The sequence below is a fragment of the Salvia hispanica genome, chromosome 2, assembly GCF_029641045.1.
Source record: "Salvia hispanica isolate PSC_SH4W2 chromosome 2, Shi_PSC_v1, whole genome shotgun sequence".
Classification (NCBI taxonomy): domain Eukaryota; kingdom Viridiplantae; phylum Streptophyta; class Magnoliopsida; order Lamiales; family Lamiaceae; genus Salvia; species Salvia hispanica.
This window is the reverse complement of record NC_142693.1, coordinates 13,494,005-13,516,310: the sequence shown is the minus strand read 5'-3', so window position 1 is coordinate 13,516,310 and position 22,306 is coordinate 13,494,005. Positions and strand designations below refer to the sequence as shown.

Here is a 22,306-nt window from a genome sequence, read left to right as displayed (position 1 = left end):
CTGTGATCGCTGTCACTCAGTGCGCTTGGCTGATGATACATACACTCAACCCGCCACCTCCGCTCGTTAATCCAAGTAGGGTTTCTCGATTTCGAGCAATCTGAAATTATTGGTTTTTAATTTTTGTTTCCTTTTCTGCCTGCGATTACCTGGAGCTACAACTTTTTCAAATACTTGCTAAATTTGGCGGAATTGGGTTTTAATACGGAACCTGGATAACTTTGTATGGGGTAAATGGTGGTGCAAGATTGGGAAATGAAGAAATCCGCTAGGGTTTCGCCGTCGCAGGTGGCCGACCTCCGCCAAGTATATACGCATTTGCATTTGCATTTTCTGTGCTGAGCTAATTTTGATTCCTGCTTTAATTTAATCATTCTTCCGAGTTTAATTTTTGTAATGCTGGATTCGTTCATTTCTGTGTTAGCTCACTTAGTTGTCATGTTTATGTATGAATGACTGTTTGATTAACTTCTGTGAGTGAGGGTGTGTGAATGTGCGTGGGGTGTTCCTAATTTAAACAAGTGGAGTAACTTCTTTTGTGTATAAACGAGAGCAAAACATCATACATTTGTGTTTCTTGACTATTCATTTGGAGTTTTTGAATGGTTGATAACCCATGCAAATAAATCCTTTTGTGGTTTGATTTGTAGTATGTGGAAGTGGAAATGAGTGTTTGCATATCATATAGTAGAAACTTAAAAGAGCATTAAAAGAAAAATACAAAGTTATGCTTAACGAAACCAGTCATCGCAGAATCAGCTACACAAGCTACTGAGAAAGGTGTCTGTGTTTATTTGTGTGTGTGTGTGTGTGTTGGGGGGGGGGGGGTTGGCCAAACAAGACTCGATAGTATTGGGCATAGGTGGTTCATTTGTTGGACTTTAATACTTGGGAAGAGGTTGTTTGAGAATGATTTGGAATCTTCTGAAACTGGAGTACATTTACATGCTAGCTTTGAGAGGTTTGATAGGATATACGACGGATTTAATTTAGGCTGACATAAGAACAGAAAAAGAAAATGTGCTTAATAAATGTGATCTGGTTTGGCATGGGTTGTTGAACATGATAAATGGCAGCTGATGATGACCGCTGATACTAAGAAATTATGGAAAAAGGATGACACCGTGATGGGATCATAATATATGTTCCGTTTGGTGTACTGACGTGGATTTTACCTATGAGTAGCAATTAATTTTCATAAGATGTAGTAGGATTAATTAGTAGTCCCTTTATATGAAAGGAACACAAAAGGTATCCTAGTCTCGCCTTAAGCACGTGAATCACACTTTTTCTTGATGATTAAAGAACTTCGGTATTAGGAAAGGGTATCTTGCATATTAAATGAAGATAAATAACTTTCCTAACATAACGGCATAATTATTCTCTTCGAAGCCACAAAGAAAAGCTAACCTATTGAGCGCGTGGATCACACTTGCTTTATTCTTACGGTGGAATTACTCAAGTTTCGGGAGTACAAAGAGTACTTAAGCAAATTTATTATATCTCATACATTTTTATTTTGTTTTACGCGTAGCATATTGATGATACTTGCATTTCATGATTAGCTGCAGTGGTTTTTTAGTCTTCATTTTTAGGTATGCAATATCTTGCATATTTCTATTATGAGCTAATTTTGTAAAATAGGAATGTGGATTTTTGCCTTTAATTTGTGAATCAATTGTCACTAGCAACTATAAGGCAATTTCTCTGCAAAAATTAAATATAACTTCTATAGGCATTTGCTGGGTCCACATTTGATAATCTTACCTTGTAAGTAGAAATTACTGGCTTATAAAATTTATTTTATCAGTTATTTCTGAGTTGTGATATTATCTCATGTTCCTGGGGTTGTTTTGTTTGGTTAATAGATATGTGGTTCTATACATCACTCCAGTTGTTTGAACTACTCATGCTATTGCAGTTCACTCTTCTGATTTGATGGCTGGGAGATTGTGTATAAAGTTTATAACAATAATATTTTTGTTATCCCCTTTTTCATGTTTTGGTAAAATTGCCTCTGGTTAGTTATTGGCAGAATGTTGGTTCACAATCTTCCATCATTAATAGTACAGTCTTTTTTCCATTGGGGCTGTCAATTTCCTTCATCTCTGTAATTTCTCTTTATGGTAAAATTAAACTGACTTTAGTTTATCCTGATGTTAGTAAGTCGGGAAGATGTTTAACCTTGTGTTTCCTGTCGCGATAATTCACACAGTGAAATATTGGGTCTCTGCCAGTTTTAGGAAATATATTGAATTCAATTGGACCTCAATTGTAAATTGTTATTGGAGTGAAGGTCTAATATTTGGTTAAATTCTAGAGTATCAACTTCTCTACCTTTTCCTTGGAGAGCAGCGCTTTTTTTAACAACTAATAGCTTAAGGGTAGATTGGCTCTTGCTTGTGAATTCTGTTCAGGTCTCAATAGTGTTTGTCATAATTCATAAGACATGACACTTATTTCTTTTTTTGCACTCATCTTCAGGTTTAGAAAATGCCCAATTTACAAGATGTTTTGACTTTAAGCTGCTATAGCTATGAACTTCTTTCTGTTTTTCCTTCCATGACTCTTAGTATTATTCGACTATTCGTCTTTAAATGAAAGATCTATTAGGCACAGCCAAAGCTTTAGTCATATTAAGCAAAATAGATGGTTGCCTACTAGCTTCTTGCTGTCAGTAATCCACTCCGCTTCTTGCATAGAAGATGAGGTTTTTTTGGCTGTTGGAGGGAGCAATAAGGTTGAAGCATGTTTCAGCAAGACACATATTAGCAGTGGCCACTTATTACATGGAGAAAGCTCTTCATACTAAGTTTACTTCCATTTGAGAGTTGTCTTTTAAATTGGGTCTATATTCTGGATTGATTGATGAAGGCATTTATTGTTATTTGATTGCAACAGTTAAATAGTGTCATGATCTGAGCTATTTATTTTCAATGGACCAGGCAAAGAGTCAAATACTAGAGGATCAACAAGCAAGAGTTCAAACTAAACCAAAGCCAGCATATTTAAATGTTGTTCCCTCTAAAAAACACCTTGCTTGGTATGTTCCGTTAAACACAAAGCAATTGGAAAGGAAGTCCCCTCGCATTCCTCAGATAAAATGGAAATGCCCTTCCAAAGTAAGTTGATTGCGGTGAAATGCTATATCAGTCTATTGTTATTTGTATATATTGTCTGGTTTCACCTAACAGTGCTAATATTTCTTCAACAGTTTGCTTTACATACTGGTTGGCTTGTTGCTTCTGGTGAAGAAAGCCAGGAGGCAGAACCTCAAAAGTGTAGGGAATCAGCTGTGTCGGAAGTAGGTTATACTGATCTCAGGTAACATCATTTTTCAGTTTTCTCACTTGTTCCCATAATTTTCCTTCTTAGCTTGACCATGCAAATCCAATCTGCGTACAGCCCTGTTAATTCGCTGCTAGTGGAAGGTAATTTCCATGATGACAATGAGACACCGATCATCCCAATTATTCCTATTGAAGAAGTTGCAGAAATTCCATATGATACATCAGCGACAGTGAACCCAAGTACCAATCAACAACCACTGGCCTCATGCCCATTAGTATCTGGTGATCTTCCCGCATCTCAGTCTGATCCTTCTGAATGTCAAGACCAATCTGTTCATGGTAAATCTCTTCCCCAAATACCGCATGGTCTCGAAAGTGGTGGTCTGGAAATTGCTGCTGCTGCGGCTGCCACTGTTGCTGCAGTAATGCCAAGTAAAGATCATATCGACACTGAACTGCTGATCAAGTTTCTTAGCGACCCAGAAATGACTAAGAAATTGATGGATGGAAACGGGTGGACATCAAAGCCTGAAGAAGAAGCTCCTCCTGCACCCAAAGCAATCATATCCTCGTCTTTGCCAAGCTCAACACCTGCATCAGTGGTTGATAAACATCCTAGTCAGCGTAATGAACCAGTGATCAAAGTAATCCTATCCAACTCCACTAAAGAGCCAGTGAATCAATCTCCTATCCTGCCTTGCTCATCAGTGGTGGATAAACATCCTAATAGGCGTAATGAACCAGGGAGCAAAGTAATCCTATCCAGCTCCACTAAAGAGCCAGTGAATCAAGCTCCTATCCTGCCTTGCTCATCAGTGGTTGATAAACATCCTAATTGCCGCAAAGAACCAGTGAGCAAAGTAATCCTATCCAGCTCCACTAAAGAGGCAGTGAATCAAGCTCCTATCCTGCCTTGCTCATCAGTGGTTGATAAACATCCTAATTGCCGTAAAGAACCAGTGAGCAAAGTAATCCTATCCAGCTCCACTAAAGAGGCAGTGAATCAAGCTCCTATCCTGCCTTGCTCATCAGTGGTTGATAAACATCCTAATTGCCGTAAAGAACCAGTGAGCAAAGTAATCCTATCCAGCTCCACTAAAGAGCCAGTGAATCAACCTTCTTTCCTGCCTTGCTCATCAGTGGTTGATAAACATCCTAATTGGCGTAATGAACCAGGGAGCAAAGTAATCCTATCCAGCTCCACTAAAGAGCCTGTGAATCAATCTCCTATCCTGCCTTGCTCTAAGGCTGAAACAAAAATCAACAAAGCTGGAAGTAAACCAAATGGAATGGGTGCAGTACATGGACCAACACACACATCACAGGCAGCAACAAGACGGAGTCAGTCCCCAAGGTTTATCCCTGATGGCCCGACTAAAAAGGTGACTGCTTGTTCAAATGCTCGGGAACATATGGTCAGACCTCTAGTGCCGTCCCCTTTGAGACCTGATGAGACAACCATCGACAGACTAGTGAAAAAATATGGAGGTCATGATATTACTGCGGTGAAGCCTGCGGACTCCACAATGGTAAATTTGGAGGCTATGAAGAAAATGATTCATGATTACGGAGCACCTGATGTGGCTTGGGTAAAGCCAATGGTTTCTCTGGTTGCTCCCAATGCAATGCCACCAAATATAGGAGTGCCACCAAATATAGGAGAGGTACATAGAAGACCCTTCATGGGACCAAGAAGTCCTCCCTTGCTGACCTTGCCTCCCGTGATGAATACGAATCTGCACGCCTTGCCCATGAATGCTACAGGTAACTTTCGTCCCTCCTTCCCACCACCCCTGACTATGCCTGCCCGTGGAGTCAACTTGCAGTATCACAAGCCCGACTTACAGTATCACAAGTCGTTAATCAAACAACATGGAGAAATCCAAGAAACTGGCAATGACAATGTCCCAAAGATTGGCCAATCTGGTAACTACATGCAAGGACTAGAACGGGCACATAAGATAACCAAAATCGAAACGGTTCCAAAATACCGGAAACCTTGCCTATATTTCACCAGCCCAACAGGGTGTCGCAACGGCTTCAATTGCTCGTTCCAGCATGATGTGCCTGGACAGTGGAAGGCTAATGGGGCTGTGGAGGCTCCGATAAACCCGGTAGCCATGGCCCCAGTACCCAAGAGGATGAAGCTCAATGAGCAATTTGGAAATCGCCATTATTTCTGAGATGGTGAAGCTAATGCTATCAACAAATAGAGCACACTAAATCAGTGCCTTTAAACTTATTTAACTGCAGAAAGATACAGTTTTTTTTTTTTCTTACTCCATTGCAAAAGTGGACCACAGTTTTGAAAGGATTTTTTTTTATACAGTTTTTGATAGTGTAGATTTTTTTTACCAAGTGCCCTCTAGTCTTTGTCAAATGGAAATGGATTGCATTTGCTAATGATAAATCAATGATTTTGAAGCCAAAAGGTTGATGGTATTCCATTTCATTGAGTAATTAAAACAACCATGAGTTTACTTGTGCAATGTATGGTCAAGAGTATAGGTGTCAATTTAGAGTTGAAGGCGTATATACAATCATTGGTTGAGCAGGATGGGATAGCCCACCAAAAGTATGTGAAAACGACATGTCTCCTCGATATTAAAATATATCCTCAAAATATATAGGTATATGCATACAATTCAACATGATGGTATTTTATTTATGGGCAATTGTTAGCTATACCATGTACTTGGCCTGGCCTAATTCTAGAGATCCATATGAACTTAAAACTTGGTTGTAAATATCATGAATATTATTGTTATTGGCAATTTTTCACGATCCTCAAGATCGAAACTAGACGCTAATAAATTAAAGTTATTAAATATTGAACAATTGGTCATTAACATTACAAACTTTGACAAAATTTCTGATTTTTCTATGAATTTAAAAATTAACCATAAATATTATGAACTTTGTTGTTGTTACCAATTTCACACGAACTGCAAAATCGAAACTGACGTACGTGACTGAATTCAAAATGAAGTTACAATTGAATATATTAAACGATGTAACTTTGATTATAAACTTTAAAATTAATAGTCCTTGAAAAATCTCTCCTCTCTTGCACCCACAAATTTTTAATTTCAAAAAAATTAAACTGCATTCATAATTCGATTAAGTATATCCCTCACAAATTTTCCATCTCTCACATTTTCGCTCTCGTCTTTTGGGTTAAGTATATCTCTCTCAAATTTTCTCATCATTAGTCTCACACCTTTTCTCTTTACGTCTTTTGTTGCTATGTAATATAGTAAAATATTCTTTTAATTACTATGATAATGTCATTTCTGGCGGGATTTGAAAGGGAGAGATGAAGTTTAAAGGGGAACATTTTATATATTTTGATATTTTCAGCAACTCACATTCAATATTTATAAAAAATCATCCACTTGTTTTAACTTTCAATTGGCGGCAAAGACGATTGACCGGAGCCACCAATTCAATAGCATTGTGGCAAGGCATTCGATATAAGTGTTGGGGGTGTGGAACTAACAAATAAAAGAAGGCTGAGGACTAAAGTGAAATAATGGAAAGTTGTATTTGACTTTGGTCAGCATCAGTTGAGAAGGAGAACGGCCGATAACAGATTTGGGGTTTCTTTGAGGGAGCGTTTTTTTTCTCTAGATTAGTATTAGAGAAAAGGGAGAGTGCAGCTCGAAAAAGAGACTTGTGCAAATCAAGAGAGCTGAGAGAGATCAGAGAGGGAGACACTATCTTGGTGAGGTTCATATTATGTTCTTGCTGTAATTGTAGAGAGCATCTTTGTATGTGAGCTTGAGTGTTTCGTTGATCGTCTCGATCGTTTGTTGTTCTCGTTGTATTCTTGGCGTGATTGAATAAAGCTTAGATCATTTTTTCTCCATGGACGTAGGCCATCAAGGCCGAACCACGTAATTCCGTTGTTCTTGTGTTTTTACTGTTTTGGTTTTCTGGTTTATTGTTTGCAATCGTCTGCGATCTTGCGAATTGGAAGCGCAATTCACAAATTGGCGCCGTCTGCGGGAAACGCGAGGGTTTCTATCTGTTGCAATGTCGATGGCTAAGTTTGATATGGAGAAGTTTACCGGGACCAATGATTTTGGGTTATGGAAGCTTAAAATGAAGGCAGTCATGATGCAGCATGGCCTTTGGGAAATCTTGAAGGGTAGGAAAGACTCTAAGGAAGGTGTTGAAGATGAGAAGGCTGTGGTGAAGAACCAAGAGCTCCAAGACAAGGCATATAGCACCTTGATTCTGAGTTTGAGTGATAGAGTTCTAAGGGAGGTCTCCAAGGAGGAAACAGCCGCAGAGGTCTGGGCCAAGCTTGAGTCCATATACATGACCAAGTCTTTGGCAAATCGGCTTCATCTGAAACAGAAGCTCTTCAATTTCAAGATTTCAGAGGCCAAGAGCATTCTTGAGCAGTTAGAGGAGTTTGGCAAGTGTGTAGATGATTTGGAGATGATTGAGGAGAAGATCAAGGATGAAGATAATGCCTTAATGCTCCTCAACTCACTTCCTAGCTGCTATGAACAATTCAAAGATGCTATCCTTCTTGGGAGGGATTCTAAGGTGACTTATGAAGAGGTTTATTCTGCTCTGAAGTTGAAAGAGATTTAAAGGTCAGGATCAAAATCTACTGACACTGCTGCTGAAAGCCTAAATGTGAAGGATAACTCAAAGAAGTCTGGGAAGAAGAAGACCCAGAAGAAGCATCAACCATGGAAAGGAAAGCAGGGTGAAGGCAAGGAAACAAGATCCTGCCATCACTGTAAGAAACCAGGCCACATCAAGAAAGATTGTTATGCGTGGAAAAGGAAGCTGGCTGAGAATGAGAAGGCAGCTGAGACTGCTGACATGACTGAGATTGTTGAAACAGGTCAGATTATGAATATCAGTGACAGATGGATTCTTAATTCTTGGATTATGGACTCAGGTTGCAGCATCCACATGACATCGAATAAGCACTAGTTCATGAATCTTGAGGCTGCTGAAGGATCAGTGATATTGGGTGATAATCATACATGCGAAGTAAAAGGCATGGGATCTGTTAAGCTAAGATTGTTTGATGGATCAATCAGGATTCTATCTGAGGTTAGGTACATTCCAGCTGTTAAAAGGAACCTTATCTCTTTGGGATCACTGGAGAAAAAGGGATTCAGTTTCTCCTCTACAAATGGCAGGATGCAAGTTTCAAAGGGGAATGTAATCTTCATGAGAGCAAAAAGAGTTAATAATCTCTACTATCTTGAAGCAGAAGTTGTAACTGATCAAGCAAATGTAGCTGAGGTTGTGGATAGGAGAATCTGGCATATGAGGCTGGGACATGTTGGTGATGCCGGGATGAGAGAGCTAGAGAAAAGGAAGTTCATTACAGCATCTGATGCAGGGTCTCAAGTGATATAACTGGGTGTGAAGAGTGCATACTGGCCAAAAGCAAAAGGCTCACTTATCCAACAGCCAAGCATTGCTCCAAAGCTCCACTAGACTATGCCCATAGCGATGTCTGGGGTCCTGCACAAACACAAAGCATAGGTGGAGGCAGGTATTTTCTCACCATCATAGATGACTACTCTAGAAAATTGTGGTTGTATGTGATGAAAGAAAAATCTGAAGCATTTTCTAAATTTCAAGAATGGTGCTCTGAGGTAGAATCTGAGAAGTCTAGTTATTTGAGATGCTTGAGAACAGACAACGGTTTAGAGTTCTTGTCTTCTGAATTTGATCAGTTCTGTAAGAAAAAAGGGATCAAGAGGCACATAACTGTGCCTAGCAACCCACAACAGAATGGGGTTGCTGAAAGAGCGAATAGGACTATACTAGAAAGGTTGAGATGTCTGCTATTTGCTTCTGGTATGCCAAAAAGCTTCTGGGCTGAAGCTGCAGCCACAGCTGCAATATTGATAAACAAATGTCCTTCATCTACTCTGAATTTTGACACACCAGATATGAGATGGTATGGATCTCATGGGGACTACAACAAGCTGAGAGTGTTTGGTTGTGGAGCCTATGCTCATGTGAGGCAAGGCAAGCTAGAGGCCAGGGCCTTTAAGTGTGTGATGCTGGGGTATCAAAAGGGAGTTAAAGGATATAGGCTATGGTGTACTGAGCCTGGTAATAACAAGGTTATAATCAGTAGGGATGTCATTTTCAAGGAGCAAGATATGCCCTATCTGAAGAAGGAAACAGAGAATACTCAAGTTGAGGTGGAGGTTTCTGGGCAAGATGTTGGAGAAGGTCACGAAGACACTCCTAATGGTGTAACACAACCTCAAGATGATCAGAGTGCAGAACCACATACAAGAGAGCCTGAGCAACCAAGGATACTCAGAGAAAAATCTAAGAGGATCAGGAAGCTGCCAGCAAAGTATAGTGACTATGACATGCTCTACTATGCCCTTGCTGTGGCAGAAGAGATTGAATATCATGAACCATCTAGCTAAAAAGAGGCAATGAGAACACATGAGAAAGACAGGTGGCTGAGAGCTATCCAGGAAGAGATAGACTCACTTTATAAGAACAGGACTTGGATTCTAGTTTTGAGGCCAAATAATCAAAAGGCAGTTGGATGCAAGTGGGTATTCAAGAAAAAGGTAGAGGCTTTTCAGAATGACAGCATCAGGTTTAAAGCCAGGTTGGTTGCAAAGGGGTTTACTCAAAAGGAAGGAATAGACTATAATGAAATATTCTCTCCAGTTGTGAAACATAGTTCTATCAGGATTCTCTTGGCAATCGTAGTACAGAGGGATTGGGAGCTACACCAACTTGATGTGAAAACAGCTTTTTTACATGGAAGCCTTGAAGAAACAATATACATGGAACAACCCGAGGGTTTCATCAAGCCAGGAGATGAAGATAAGGTTTGCCTGCTCAAAAAGTCTCTTTATGGTTTGAAGCAAAGTTTAAGGCAGTGGTACTTGACTTTCAATAACTATATACAGAAGATAGGTTTTGAAATGTCTCAATATGACAATTGTGTGTTCATTAAGAAAGAGAATGGATCTGTTGTGGCCTATCTACTGCTTTATGTTGATGATATGTTAGTATCAGCTGCAACTGTGGATGAAGTTCAGAGGATAAAAGATCAACTCAAAGTTCAGTTTGAGATGAAGGATTTGGGTTGTGCTAGGAGGATTTTAGGTATGAACATTGTGAGGCACAGGAAAGAAGGAAAACTATGGCTGAATCAGAGAGATTATGTCAGTAGAGTACTCAAGAAATTTCAGATTGACTCCTCAAAGCCAGTGACCATTCCTTTGGCTAAGCAATTCAAATTATGTGCTAGCCAAAGTCCAACTACAGATGCAGAGAAGAGGGAAATGGAAAGGATCCCTTACTCCAGCATTGTGGGAAGTATCATGTATACTATGATATGTACTAGACCAGACCTGAGCCATGCTATAAGTGTTGCAAGTAGATTCATGGCCAATCCTGGATTTGAGCATTGGCATGCTCTTAAATGGATCCTCAGGTATATGAATGGAACAACAGGATATGGGATCATGTTCAAGAAACAAAGGCAGGAAGGAAGGGAGCCTCTGATAGGATTTTGTGATTCGGATTATGCAGTGAGCATAGATACTAGGAAATCCCAGACCGGCTATGTGTTCTGTCTTTATGGTGCTGCTGTTAGCTGGAAGTCATCTCTGCAGTCAGTAGTTGCTTTGTCCACTACAGAAGCTGAATATATAGCACTAACTAAAGCAGTGAAAGAAAGTTTTTGGCTCAAAGGAATTCTATCTGATTTTGGTGTTGAGCAACAATCTGTGGAAGTGAATTGTGATAGCTCAAGCGCCATCTGCCTGACTAAGCACCACACTTTCCATGAGAGAAGTAAACATGTAGATGTGAGACTCCATTTCATAAGGGATGAAGTTGGTAAAGGTTCTGTAAGGGTGGCTAAGATTTCCACAGATGAAAACGCAGCAGATATGTTCACTAAGACACTACCCAGCTCCAAGCTTAAATTGTGTATGGAGTTGGTCAGTTTGGTTCAGTGGTGATGTGGGATGGTAGAGAAGATGGTCTGAGTTTATTCATTAGCTCCAAGGTGGAGATTTGTTGGGGGTGTGGAACTAACAAATAAAAGAAGGTTGAGGACTAGAGTGAAATAATGGAAAGTTGTATTTGACTTTGGTCAGCATCAGTTGAGAAGGAGAACGGCCGATAACAGATTTGGGGTTTCTTTGAGGGAGCGTTTTTTTTCTCCAGATTAGTATTAGAGAAAAGGGAGAGTGCAGCTCGAAAAAGAGACTTCTGCAAATCAAGAGAGCTGAGAGAGATCAGAGAGGGAGACACTATCTTGGTGAGGTTCATATTATGTTCTTGCTGTAATTGTAGAGAGCATCTTTGTACGTGAGCTTGAGTGTTTCGTTGATCGTCTCGATCGTTTGTTGTTCTCGTTGTATTCTTGGTGTGATTGAATAAAGCTTAGATCATTTTTTCTCCGTGGACGTAGGCCATCAAGGCCGAACCACGTAATTCCGTTGTTCTTGTGTTTTTGCTGTTTTGGTTTTCTGGTTTATTGTTTGCAATCGTCTGCGATCTTGCGAATTGGAAGCGCAATTCACAATAAGTATTAAGGAAATTATTAAATTTTTGATGAAATTTATTATTTAAATTATAATTTTTGGTTAACTTTTGAATAAATTTAGCATTATTCTATTTTATGATCGACCCATTTTAGATGATTATTACATAATTAGTGAATATATAATGACAAAAAGGTATGAAAATCCTAATAAATTAAATCAAAATTTCAATGACATGGTTAAATTGAGATATTAACAATTTTTTTAATTTAATTAGCTAATTTTATAAATTGTGAAATTAATCAGAAATCAGTTAAAAATTGTGATTTAAATAATAATTTTCCCATATATAAAGCACATGGCATTCCCTCTGTAATGTTGGATTTGGAGAGGCGACGAGTATTGCATTGCAAAGTGTTGTTGTCGTGGCGCCCTCTGGTCTAATGTAAATGCATATTATTGACTGAATTTTGATAGGATGTTATTCTGCGTTGTTTTTCCTAAATTTAATATGTTAAATTAAATTAATATAACTTTTTGTATAACTTCCTCAAACTTCAAATACTAATTTATACTCTCCCCGTCCGCTATTAGGAATCTCATTCGTTGGCGGCACGATTTAAAAAAAATATTAAGAAAAATGGGTGAAAAAAAAAGTTAATGGAATAGAAGTCCCACCTATATATATTAGTTTTAAATAAGAAGTGAGTGGAATGAGTTAGTCTAAGATGTGAACCTATTACCATTTATGGTAAAAGTAAACTGAGACTCCTATTTGTAAACTGACTAAAATGGAAAAACGGCACTCATATTCATGGACGGAGGGAGTACTATATTAATACTCCCTCCATCCCACTTTAGGAGTCCTGGTTTACTATTTTTGGGTGTCTCACTTTAGGAGTCCCGGTTGGAATATTCTATAAATGTTATTAGGCCCCACATTCCACTAACCTTTTTCCACAAACATTTTATTATAAAACTAATATAAAAAGTAGAACACGCATTTCACTATTTTTTTCACCAACTTTCCTTTATATTTCTTAAAACCCGTGCCGAACTCAACCGGGACTCTTAAAGTGGGACCGAGGGAGTATAAAATAAATATGAATCCTTTTATGAGGGAGTGTTATATTGTTAACTCATAACTTAATTGCTAATTACAACTAAATAATAACCATTAGATATTCAAATTAAGGGCTTAGATCATTAATCCATGAATGTCAATACGATCAACGAAAAACGTCAATAAGGCCATATGATTAATTTCAAAAAATATCAATAGGGATATTAATGTCAATTAACTACATGTTTAGTTATAACTAACTTTTAAAAGAAATTCCAAAATTTTAAATTCATATAACATATATCAAATTAAAGATAATTTCATAAGGATTCCAACGATATCCTACATGCATATGTTCCGACGTCAAATTTTAAAAAAAAATTCAAAATTTTTAAATTTTTTCGTACAGTAGAAATGTCAACTACTACATAAAATATGTCAATCTAATACATGTAGAATGTCAATATAAGCAATGAGAAAACATTCTTAAAGCATTGTGTTGACATTTATAAAGCATTGTGTTTATATTTTCGAAACACTATATTGACATTTTCATTCCAAACCCTAATTTAAAAATTCTTTTTTTCTCTTTTTTTGTATTAATAAAAATAAAAATTATATATGACAAATGGTAGACCACACATTTTCTAAAATCCTATAACATTAAATTAATTATAATTAGCAATTCACCACTCCCCTTCATTTATATTCCTCCAATGAATTAAATAATTACTACCCAGCAATTTGGTGAAGAGCAACAAATGACCCGATTCCGGACCCATTACCTAAATAACCCGACCCATTTACCCATAAGTTTTAAAGTGATTGATTTACTTCGCCTCATCTCAGATATATCAGCCTTCCCAACGGCAAACCCTACCTCTCTTTATAACCCTACCTCCGTCGCCGGCCGTCTCCACCGCCTCGCTTCCCTTGCGCCTCCTCGGACGCCCCGCCGACTCCTATTCAACTTCCGCCCTCCAGCACCGCTGCCGCCTCAGTAATTGTCCTCAACATCATTCTTATCGATGCAATCATGTTATAGCAAAATATATATTGATGCTGTGCAAGTAATATATTTGTATCAACTATTGTCACAATATAATTTTAGCATTTCCTTTCTATGAATAAAAATATGAATTGCATTTTCATCACTCTACACTACTTCAGTAAGAAGCATTCAAAAATAAATTGAGAAAGAAATCGCCTGAAAACGAAAAGGTGAAGAAAGGACCGTGAGTAAATCAAGTTTGAGTGATTTCATAAAATAGCATCCACATGGAATCAAATAGAACAAAAAATTCTGTAATTCAATAACTATTTGTATCAATGTTCAATCGAATAGTTTAATTTGTATTCATTTTGTTCATTTTTGATTTACTGAGAGGACTTTAAAAATAATGTTCAAATTTATTTGATATATTTATCAAACTGATCGTAAGTTTGTAAGATGCAGTAAAATACAGTAAGTATTTATTTCACGCTTAAGTAAATATTTTATATGCTTATACTTTTTGCAGTTATCTGTGGGTTCCAACTTGGTGTCGTGGGAGAAAGTTGTACCATGATGGAACAAGCATCTTCTGTAGCTCAGAGTGATGCTAGTGCTAATGCTCCTGATGCTGCTAGTTCCATTCTTTCACCTTCTGAAAATGCAGCTAGTCTTGCTCTTGGCGGCATAGCTAATACAGGAGAAATAGTTTCTTCAGCAAGTGGAGTGAATGCAGACCCTGGGCGTGCTCATGTGGCACCGGAAAATGTTTCCGAGCAAGAAATCCATACTGCAGTGGCATATGATGCTGGTGAAAATTTAACTGGTCTTGCAAACTTGTCAGCAAATTCAACTCAAGTTTCTGATTATGATGCTTCACTGAATGGCAATGATGTTAGTACGATCAGGGATGGATCAGCTGGTATTATTTCTGAAAATGGGATTGCTTCAGCTGATGCTATGGAAACTGCTGCTATGCATCAGCCTTCCGATGGCCCTGGTATTTCTCTATGATGCTATAAAACATAACTGTGTAGAGGCTAGGTAATTATATCCCATTATTCTGATTTCCTTGTGGAATTAGGTTTTGAATGTAGTTGGAAATTTTCCCGCATGGTGAAATCTTTGGAAGGGTGTTTGCTCTGTCTTTCTGTTTTTCTCTAATTGAAGTCATAAGGTCGGAATGTCTAAAGCTTTTTTTGTCTTTTAGTTGGATAAACAGTGAAGTTTTAGTAAATTCCCTATAATTAGAAATGTAATGATGGTTGTGGTCATTAACTCGATGAAATGCATAATTTGTTTTTGTACGGTGATGGTGGATTGGCATGGCTCTGTAATTGCTTCCTGGGAAATTTCCTGGACTATTTTATGCATCTATAGGTGGACTTTCCCACCAACTGTGATTCAGTTAATCTTAACAGCAAACTATTATAATTACGTAATTAGGTGGCTGGAAATTTTCCACATGTAAGGTTTTGACTATTTTGTTCTATCGATTAAAGTTTTCAATGCAAGAAAATCATTAATTTTATTTAACAGTTGAATATTTTACACACTTTCCTTGCAATGCGCAATTTTGCAAATACTATTTTTGATGAATGCTGATTCTCGTGTTGAAATATTTTCTGGCAGCCCTCAGTGCAGAAGAAGAAAGGTTATGGAGCATAGTAACAACTAATTCTCTGGACTTTGATGCTTGGACTGCCTTAATTGATGAAACAGAGAGAACATCGGAGGTATGTCTGATAGATTCAAGTTTAGGTTTTTGATGATCTTCTGCATTTGTTAGTTTTATTTTATAATGTGACAAACTTGGTACTTAAACTTGCTAATTGGTTGGAATTATAAGGTGCAAGTTACTCCGTGACGTGCTTCTTGCTTTTTAGTTACTGCTTCTGAATGGGTTCAGGGATTCCTCTTGCTTCATGTTTAGTTATGATTTATGTTAAATTAAACTAACTGTTCTTTCTTCTCACTCTTAGGGAAATATTTCAAAGATTCGAAAAGTTTATGATACATTTTTGGCGGAATTTCCTCTATGCTATGGCTACTGGAAGAAGTATGCTGATCACGAGGCACGTGTCAGCCCTGTGGACAAAGTTGCCGAAGTTTATGAACGAGCTGTTCAAGGAGTTACCTACTCTGTGGACATGTGGTTGCATTATTGTGTCTTCGCTATTGGCACTTTTGGAGATCCTGACACTATTAGAAGGTAACTCCTTAAAAACTCCACTCATTCAAGCTGTGTGGTTATTTTGTCACACTCTAACATGCTTTCAGCATCTGCAACGGCCATTACTGAAGTCTGAGGTGTTAAGGTTTGTAGGGAGTGCACATTAGACAAGTTTTTTTTCCCTGATGTGCAAACCCTTGTTTTCTCTGCTACTATTTAGTAGCTGAGTTTTTTGGGATTCAATCGTAACATGGCCTTGTCAGCCTTTCAGTCACACTTTCTCCCTAGGGTTAGTAATGTAAATTTCCAATAAATTTCTCTGTCTGTAACGATGGCACATGAGGTGCTTCAAGACACAATTGCTGCCCTGAAGCTGTTGCACAGTAAGTCTAAGATGGCCTGTATCTCTCATCCTCTGACGAGCTGTGTAAGATTCTATTGAGTAAGGTAAATGAACAGCATAATTTGTTAGTTCAGATTTCTCAACGCTCTTTGAGTGAATAGTTCCTTGTTGATACTAGTCCACTACATTTTTTTGGGTGATTGTTGGCTACCTTTTATCTTTGCTGAGTGTTACTGCCATCTACTGTTATGATGTTTCAGGCTATTTGAACGAGCCTTAGCTTATGTTGGAACAGATTATCTGTGCTTTCCACTCTGGGATAAATACATAGAGTATGAAATTTCACAACAAGATTGGTCCCATGTTGCCACAATTTATACAAGGGTGTTAGAGATTCCAAATCAGCAGCTGGATCGTTATTTTGAAGGGTAATATATTGTACTTTAGCCTGTTACGTTAATTGTTTGTTTAATATTAAATGAACTTGCTATGAAGTGAGGGTTAGTTATATTTATGCCATGTCAACCCCATTTTAGTTTCTACCTCTTGTACACATGCTCCTCGATTGTGCTAAGATTCAGTGTCACTTGCATGTTAGTTGTGGCAGTTTTTGATTCGTGTTGCAGTTTAAACAAAATTGAAAACTGAATAATTTTCCCAAGCCTGCTTTGGTTAGAGTTGTGTTTTGTTTTAAACCTTCCTTTATGGAGTATGATGGAGGCCGTTAACTGGCATTCAGTTTAGCTCCTAAACTGACTGTTCACTCATGTATGTATTCAGTGTGCACTTTAATTGTGGTGTGGGTTTTTTCTTCTTGACTGGCACGCTGACCCTTGTGTGGGAACATCTGTGCACATGTTATTACAGGTTTAAAGAGTTGGTCGCTAGCCGTCCTCTGTCTGAGTTGCGAACAGTTGAGGAAGCAGCAGCTGCTGCTGACGCAAATTCTGAAGATAATGTTGAAGAGATTCCTCCCAATGCTGCAGAGCAATCATCGAAGTTTGCAAATGATAGCTTAAAAGATGCTGAGGACTTGGAGAAGTACATTGCTATTAGGGAAGAGATTTATAAGAAAGCTAAAGAGTTTGATTCTAAGATCATTGGTTTTGAAACAGCGATCAGGAGGCCCTATTTCCATGTGAGGCCTCTCAATGTTGCGGAGCTTGAAAATTGGCATAATTATCTTGATTTTACAGAAGGTGGAGATGACTTCAATAAGGTACCCAAGTGTGTTTGATTTGCACAATTTCTAATTTCTATTTGCAATTAGCTTTAGTTGTCCTTGTTATACATTGACTAACAGTCAAGTAGTATCTGCCGCATCATATGCTTTATTGGCTAAACCATTGGAGAAGCTTCTTAAAAATTGGGATATTGAACTTGGACTCTAGCATTGGGCCTTCCGTTTACTTTCTATAAGGCTAAGTACCTCAAACTCTCATTTGTGAGTCGAAATTCTGGGTTCAGATGTGTAGTATGACAATAATTTTGTTTTAAAGTTCCAATGTTATGCATGCAGGTGTGTTGTTATCTTCCTAACCATCTACTATCTGTCAGTCTAGGAGGGTCCCTCCTTTCATATTTGAGGGGCCTCCCTTTTTCCGCCAGCGAGGAGTATTCTTTGTGCATTTCTCCTTCGCATTCCTTTTTTTTTGTCCTTTTCATAATATTGAAATAGATGTTTGATCTGTAACACTATCTACATTTTCAGGTTGTTAAGCTCTATGAAAGGTGTTTAATAGCGTGTGCTAGATACCCAGAATTCTGGATACGTTATGTCCTGTGCATGGAAGCTAGTGGTAGTATGGAGCTTGTAGAAAATGCACTTGCTCGTGCTACTCAAGTATTTGTCAAGGTAGCATCGCTCAAGTCATTCTATTATCAATATGGTAAAAAATTATTTGTTAGGCCTTTGATCTATTTGAATTGTCAAATACTACCTCTGTTCCACTCAAGATGTCCACCTTTCCTTTTTAGTTTGCCCCATTCAAGATGACCATTTTCAAATATTTGGAAATAAATTCCTCTCTCCTCTCTCATTAAAAATATTCAACTACTATTTTCTCTCTACTTACTCCACCTAACAACTCCTCCTAAAATCCCGTGCCACTCAAGAATGTGGACATCTTGAGTAGGACGGAGCCTTAGAGGGAGTATGATGGTTTCTTGATTGCTATTTTGTTTTATTTTATTACAGATCTTAATTACATTTTCCTTGTTTTAATCATTAAGTATATGGATATAGATAGCTTATACCTATGAGAGCTTTTACTTATTATTGTTGTTTGTGATAACATACTAAATGATTACCGCTGTAAATGATAACTTCAGTTATTTAGACTGGTCAGCGGGCTAAAACTTGTTTTAATGTTGTTTAACTATGTCACATATACACAGAGGCAGCCAGAGATCCATCTTTTTGCTGCTCAATTTAAAGAACAGCATGGTGACATTTCGGGAGCACGAGCTGCTTATCAACATGTTCACACTGGGATTGCACCTGGTCTTCTAGAGGCAATAATAAAGCATGCAAACATGGAAAACCGACTTGTGAGATGTTCTAACTATGCTTTCCTGTTTACTGGTTGATAATGCAGCCAAAATCTTTTACTAAATGTTTTCCCATTTCACAGGGGAAGTTGGAAGATGCTTGTTCTTTGTATGAGCAGGCAATTGCTATCGAGAAGGGAAAGGAACATTCACAAGCTTTATCTTTGTTGTTCGCTCAGTACTCACGTTTCATATTCTTGGTACGTTTTGTAATTTTATATTACATTCTTATGCTAGTTGGCTCGTGTTCCATTTATATTGCTAGTGTATCCTGTTATTAAAGTTCAATTATTATATTATATGCATATTGCTTGCATGTAGGAGTTAACTTAGTTTTTTAGGCTATTTAAACCAGTGTTATGTTTAAAGTAGTTAAGTAGTACCATATTTTGTATTAGAATTCAGTTTCAGTATGCTCAGCATATCTTTTTTTTTCTATGCCTAGAATGCTTGTGTTTCATTGCATTATCATTGACAGATCAACTTTCCCTTCAATTCTGTTATTTTATCTATCCCTCTAACTATCACTAGTATATTAGTAAATGTTCTCATATTGAATTGTTTGGAAGCACTGACTTTTTAATGACATGTGGGGGTTGTGTATACCGTTGGAGATTTTTTTACTTTTTTTTTTGTGGGCAACATCTCATACATCCTTAATTTTTTTTATTCAAGGTTTCTCGCAATGTTGAAAAGGCAAGAGACATTCTTGTTCGAGGTGTGGAGAGTGCGCCACTGTCAAAACCACTGCTGGAGGTTCTATGATTTTTGCTATTCCTTGATCTGATTCTGTCCTTAGTGGCTTAGCTTTCAGTTATCTCTCTTTTTCTTGTAACAAAACAAGGGGAAAATGGCCATGCAGAGAGAAACTGATAGGCACATCTATGTAAAAAGAAACGTGTTTCTACTTTTCTCATAACATTGCCCTTTGGTTTCATTTGTTAAATCTGATTTCTTGCAGGCAATGATACACTTAGAGTCAATTCAGACTCTTCCAAAGCAAATAGAATATCTAGATTCGTTGGTTGAGAAATTTATTGTTCCTAGTCCTGAGAACCCTAGTATTGCAAGTGTTGATGACCGGGAGGAGCTGTCAAGCATTTTCTTGGAGGTAATGAAGTTCAGCTTCCATAAATTTTTTGAATCTGAAATTGAGCCATGATAAATTAACTGTGCCTATGTTGGCTAGTCAACTGTTAAGTTTCTTATGATGATGTGGAGCACATAATTGTGCATGATATGATGATGATGATGGGCACACATTTTTTAATACCATGTGGACTTCTTTAAATTTGAATTATACTGGCACTTTATCTACAAGTAGCTTTATTGTGCATTATGTTGTATACTAAAAATATAATGCTTAATTTTCACGTCACCACACAAATGTCTCAATTTTATCTATGAGACACTGCATCGATTTGGGATTAATGAATGAGAGGTCTTGTTTGGGCATATCATATCATGGCTGATGTTACATTTGAAATTTGCAGTTCCTGGATCTCTTTGGAGATGCTATGTCTGTTAAGAAGGCAGATTATAGACATTCAAAATTGTTCTTGAACCGTAGAAGCACGGCAGATTCAAAGAAACGTCATGCTGAGGAGTTTTTAGCTTCAGATAGAACAAAACTTGCAAAATCACTTGTTTCGACTTCTGCACCCTCTGTGATGGGTGCGTATCCTAGTTCACAAAATCAGTGGCCTGCAGGTTATGGTGTACAACCTCAAGCTTGGCCTCAAGCCGCACAAACTCAGGCACAGCAGTGGAATTATGCACAACAGGTATATTTCACTGATCTTTTCGTTCTTTTGTTAAGGGGTATAAAATGAAATTTAAATATCCTGCAACTTTAGTGAGAAAAGTATGCTGCGCTTATTTTCCCTGCATTTTGATGATGTGCGCGTGGTGTATTTCTTGTATTAAGAGGTTACGAATAGGTCTTTGTAGAACATAATAATCTAACTTATTTTGTTCACTACTTCATGTTCTGCTTTCCTGACTTCCTGTAGGCTGCTACGTAATGCAACTTGCTGCAATTGTTTTGTTTATTTATAATTTTTCTGTTGGCCCATAGGCTGCATATGGCAGTTATGGAGCAAATTATGCACATCCACAGGCATCTGTTTCAGTTCCTCAAAGTACGGCATATGGAACTTATCCTCTGACCTACCAAGCGCAGGTAACATAAAAGTCTATTTTTAGTAGTACTATTACTTTAGGTGTTGTGCTAGTTTTCTTGCTGTGATCACTAATTGCCCTTTACTTGTTCATGCTCCAGTGAATTTTCTTATGTCATTTTATTTTATCTTCAACTTGTGCATGAGGAATATATATAAGAAATAGTTTTGCCTTTTTGAAATTTTATCACCATTGACATGCCCCAAAGCAACACAATATGGCGATTGCTTTCAAGATCTTAGCTTCATTCAGAATCAATACAACCTGTTGCTTGGGGAATTGAAATTGGTTGTCCACAAATACTTAGTGATAAATTGGTGCCTACGTTATCTCCAAACTACATTAATGCTATTGTTCTTTTCAATTTAATCTCATCAGTACTTGCATATGTTGATGATTTTTATTATACTACGTTTTGGACACCAGTTGGTATAATTAGGTGCTATGGTCAAATTGAAGCAAAGATTACCTTTGTTTCCTGTTATGTGTTTAGTGGTGATTTATTCAACAGAGATTATTGGTGAGAAGTTCTATTTTGCCTTGTTATCGAGCAGGCCTTTCCCAATGCACAGCCTGCTGTAGCTGCAGCTCCGGTCCAGCAAACTCCCGCTGCCCCCTCCGCTGCATATTACTCTGGTTATTACTAAGGAAGCATTGGATAGGTCCAATTTTGTAAGTCGGTTGTAAGATGTAAGGACCGATACACGCTGTAAGATATAAGTGACCGATACGATGAGTTTTTTGTGTGCTATGGATGGGGGGTTTAGCTTACACTTTTAGACGACGAGCTCATTGTAATATCGATTACTTTCTCTTCAGATACTTACGTGCAGAAGATTGATTTCCATTTACAATTTAACTACTTTTCTGGCTATTTAGTTTTAAGTTCCTATAGATTTATTAGTCTTTGTTGTGCAGTGTTGATTTGGAGGCTCTACTGTTATCGTCGTGATAAAAGATTTGAGGAAAATATAATATTTGAGCATTATATATATCCAGAAGATACAATCAACACAGACTACATAATGCACTCTGTTTTCCATTGGTCTTGTGAAATAAACATATTCATTTATGGAATTTTTTTCCCCTTTATTTTATTATTTGTGGGTAATGCTATTTATTACTCTCATTTTCTCTTACTTTACTAATTGTGTGATAAAATCCGTGTCATCCCATATGATATATTTCTATGGACATTG

General features: G+C 37.7%; 2 protein-coding genes across 6 annotated transcripts; both read left to right on the top strand.

Annotated features, from left to right (window-relative positions):
• On the top strand, positions 1–5,613 carry LOC125207077 (uncharacterized). Of its 2 annotated transcripts, none has more exons than XM_048106292.2 (4): positions 1–288; positions 2,946–3,122; positions 3,215–3,324; positions 3,406–5,613. In XM_048106292.2, the coding sequence occupies exons 1-4, from the start codon at positions 235–237 to the stop codon at positions 5,471–5,473; spliced, it is 2,409 nt and encodes an 802-aa protein (XP_047962249.2). In that variant the 5' UTR covers positions 1–234; the 3' UTR covers positions 5,474–5,613. The 2 variants fall into 2 exon arrangements, with proteins under 2 accessions (XP_047962249.2, XP_047962241.2); XM_048106284.2 differs by having other exon boundaries at positions 1–306.
• Positions 5,614–13,709: 8,096 nt separating this feature from the next.
• PRP39 (Tetratricopeptide repeat (TPR)-like superfamily protein) lies at positions 13,710–21,981 on the top strand. 4 transcript variants are annotated; one of them, XM_048120792.2, is made up of 14 exons: positions 13,710–13,869; positions 14,390–14,860; positions 15,493–15,596; positions 15,843–16,072; positions 16,637–16,804; positions 17,244–17,595; positions 18,088–18,231; positions 18,774–18,926; positions 19,010–19,126; positions 19,602–19,682; positions 19,888–20,037; positions 20,420–20,710; positions 21,004–21,108; positions 21,662–21,981. In XM_048120792.2, the coding sequence occupies exons 2-14, from the start codon at positions 14,434–14,436 to the stop codon at positions 21,752–21,754; spliced, it is 2,415 nt and encodes an 804-aa protein (XP_047976749.2). In that variant the 5' UTR covers positions 13,710–13,869; positions 14,390–14,433; the 3' UTR covers positions 21,755–21,981. The 4 variants fall into 4 exon arrangements, with proteins under 4 accessions (XP_047976749.2, XP_088920866.1, XP_088920867.1 ...); XM_089064740.1 differs by having other exon boundaries at positions 13,815–13,939; XM_089064741.1 differs by lacking the exon at positions 13,710–13,869 and having other exon boundaries at positions 14,533–14,671; positions 14,769–14,860.
• Positions 21,982–22,306: the final 325 nt, after the last annotated feature.

Excerpts from the sequence above, each read along its gene's own strand:
- LOC125207077 (XM_048106284.2), top strand. The coding sequence starts at position 235 with ATGGTGGTGCAAGATTGGGAAATGAAGAAATCCGCTAGGGTTTCGCCG. Across the intron at positions 3,123-3,214 it reads AATGGAAATGCCCTTCCAAA|TTTGCTTTACATACTGGTTG; the intron begins GTAAGTTGATTG and ends TTTCTTCAACAG. Across the intron at positions 3,325-3,405 it reads GTAGGTTATACTGATCTCAG|CCCTGTTAATTCGCTGCTAG; the intron begins GTAACATCATTT and ends ATCTGCGTACAG.
- PRP39 (XM_048120792.2), top strand. The coding sequence starts at position 14,434 with ATGATGGAACAAGCATCTTCTGTAGCTCAGAGTGATGCTAGTGCTAAT. Across the intron at positions 19,683-19,887 it reads TGTCAAAACCACTGCTGGAG|GCAATGATACACTTAGAGTC; the intron begins GTTCTATGATTT and ends GATTTCTTGCAG. Across the intron at positions 20,038-20,419 it reads TGTCAAGCATTTTCTTGGAG|TTCCTGGATCTCTTTGGAGA; the intron begins GTAATGAAGTTC and ends TGAAATTTGCAG.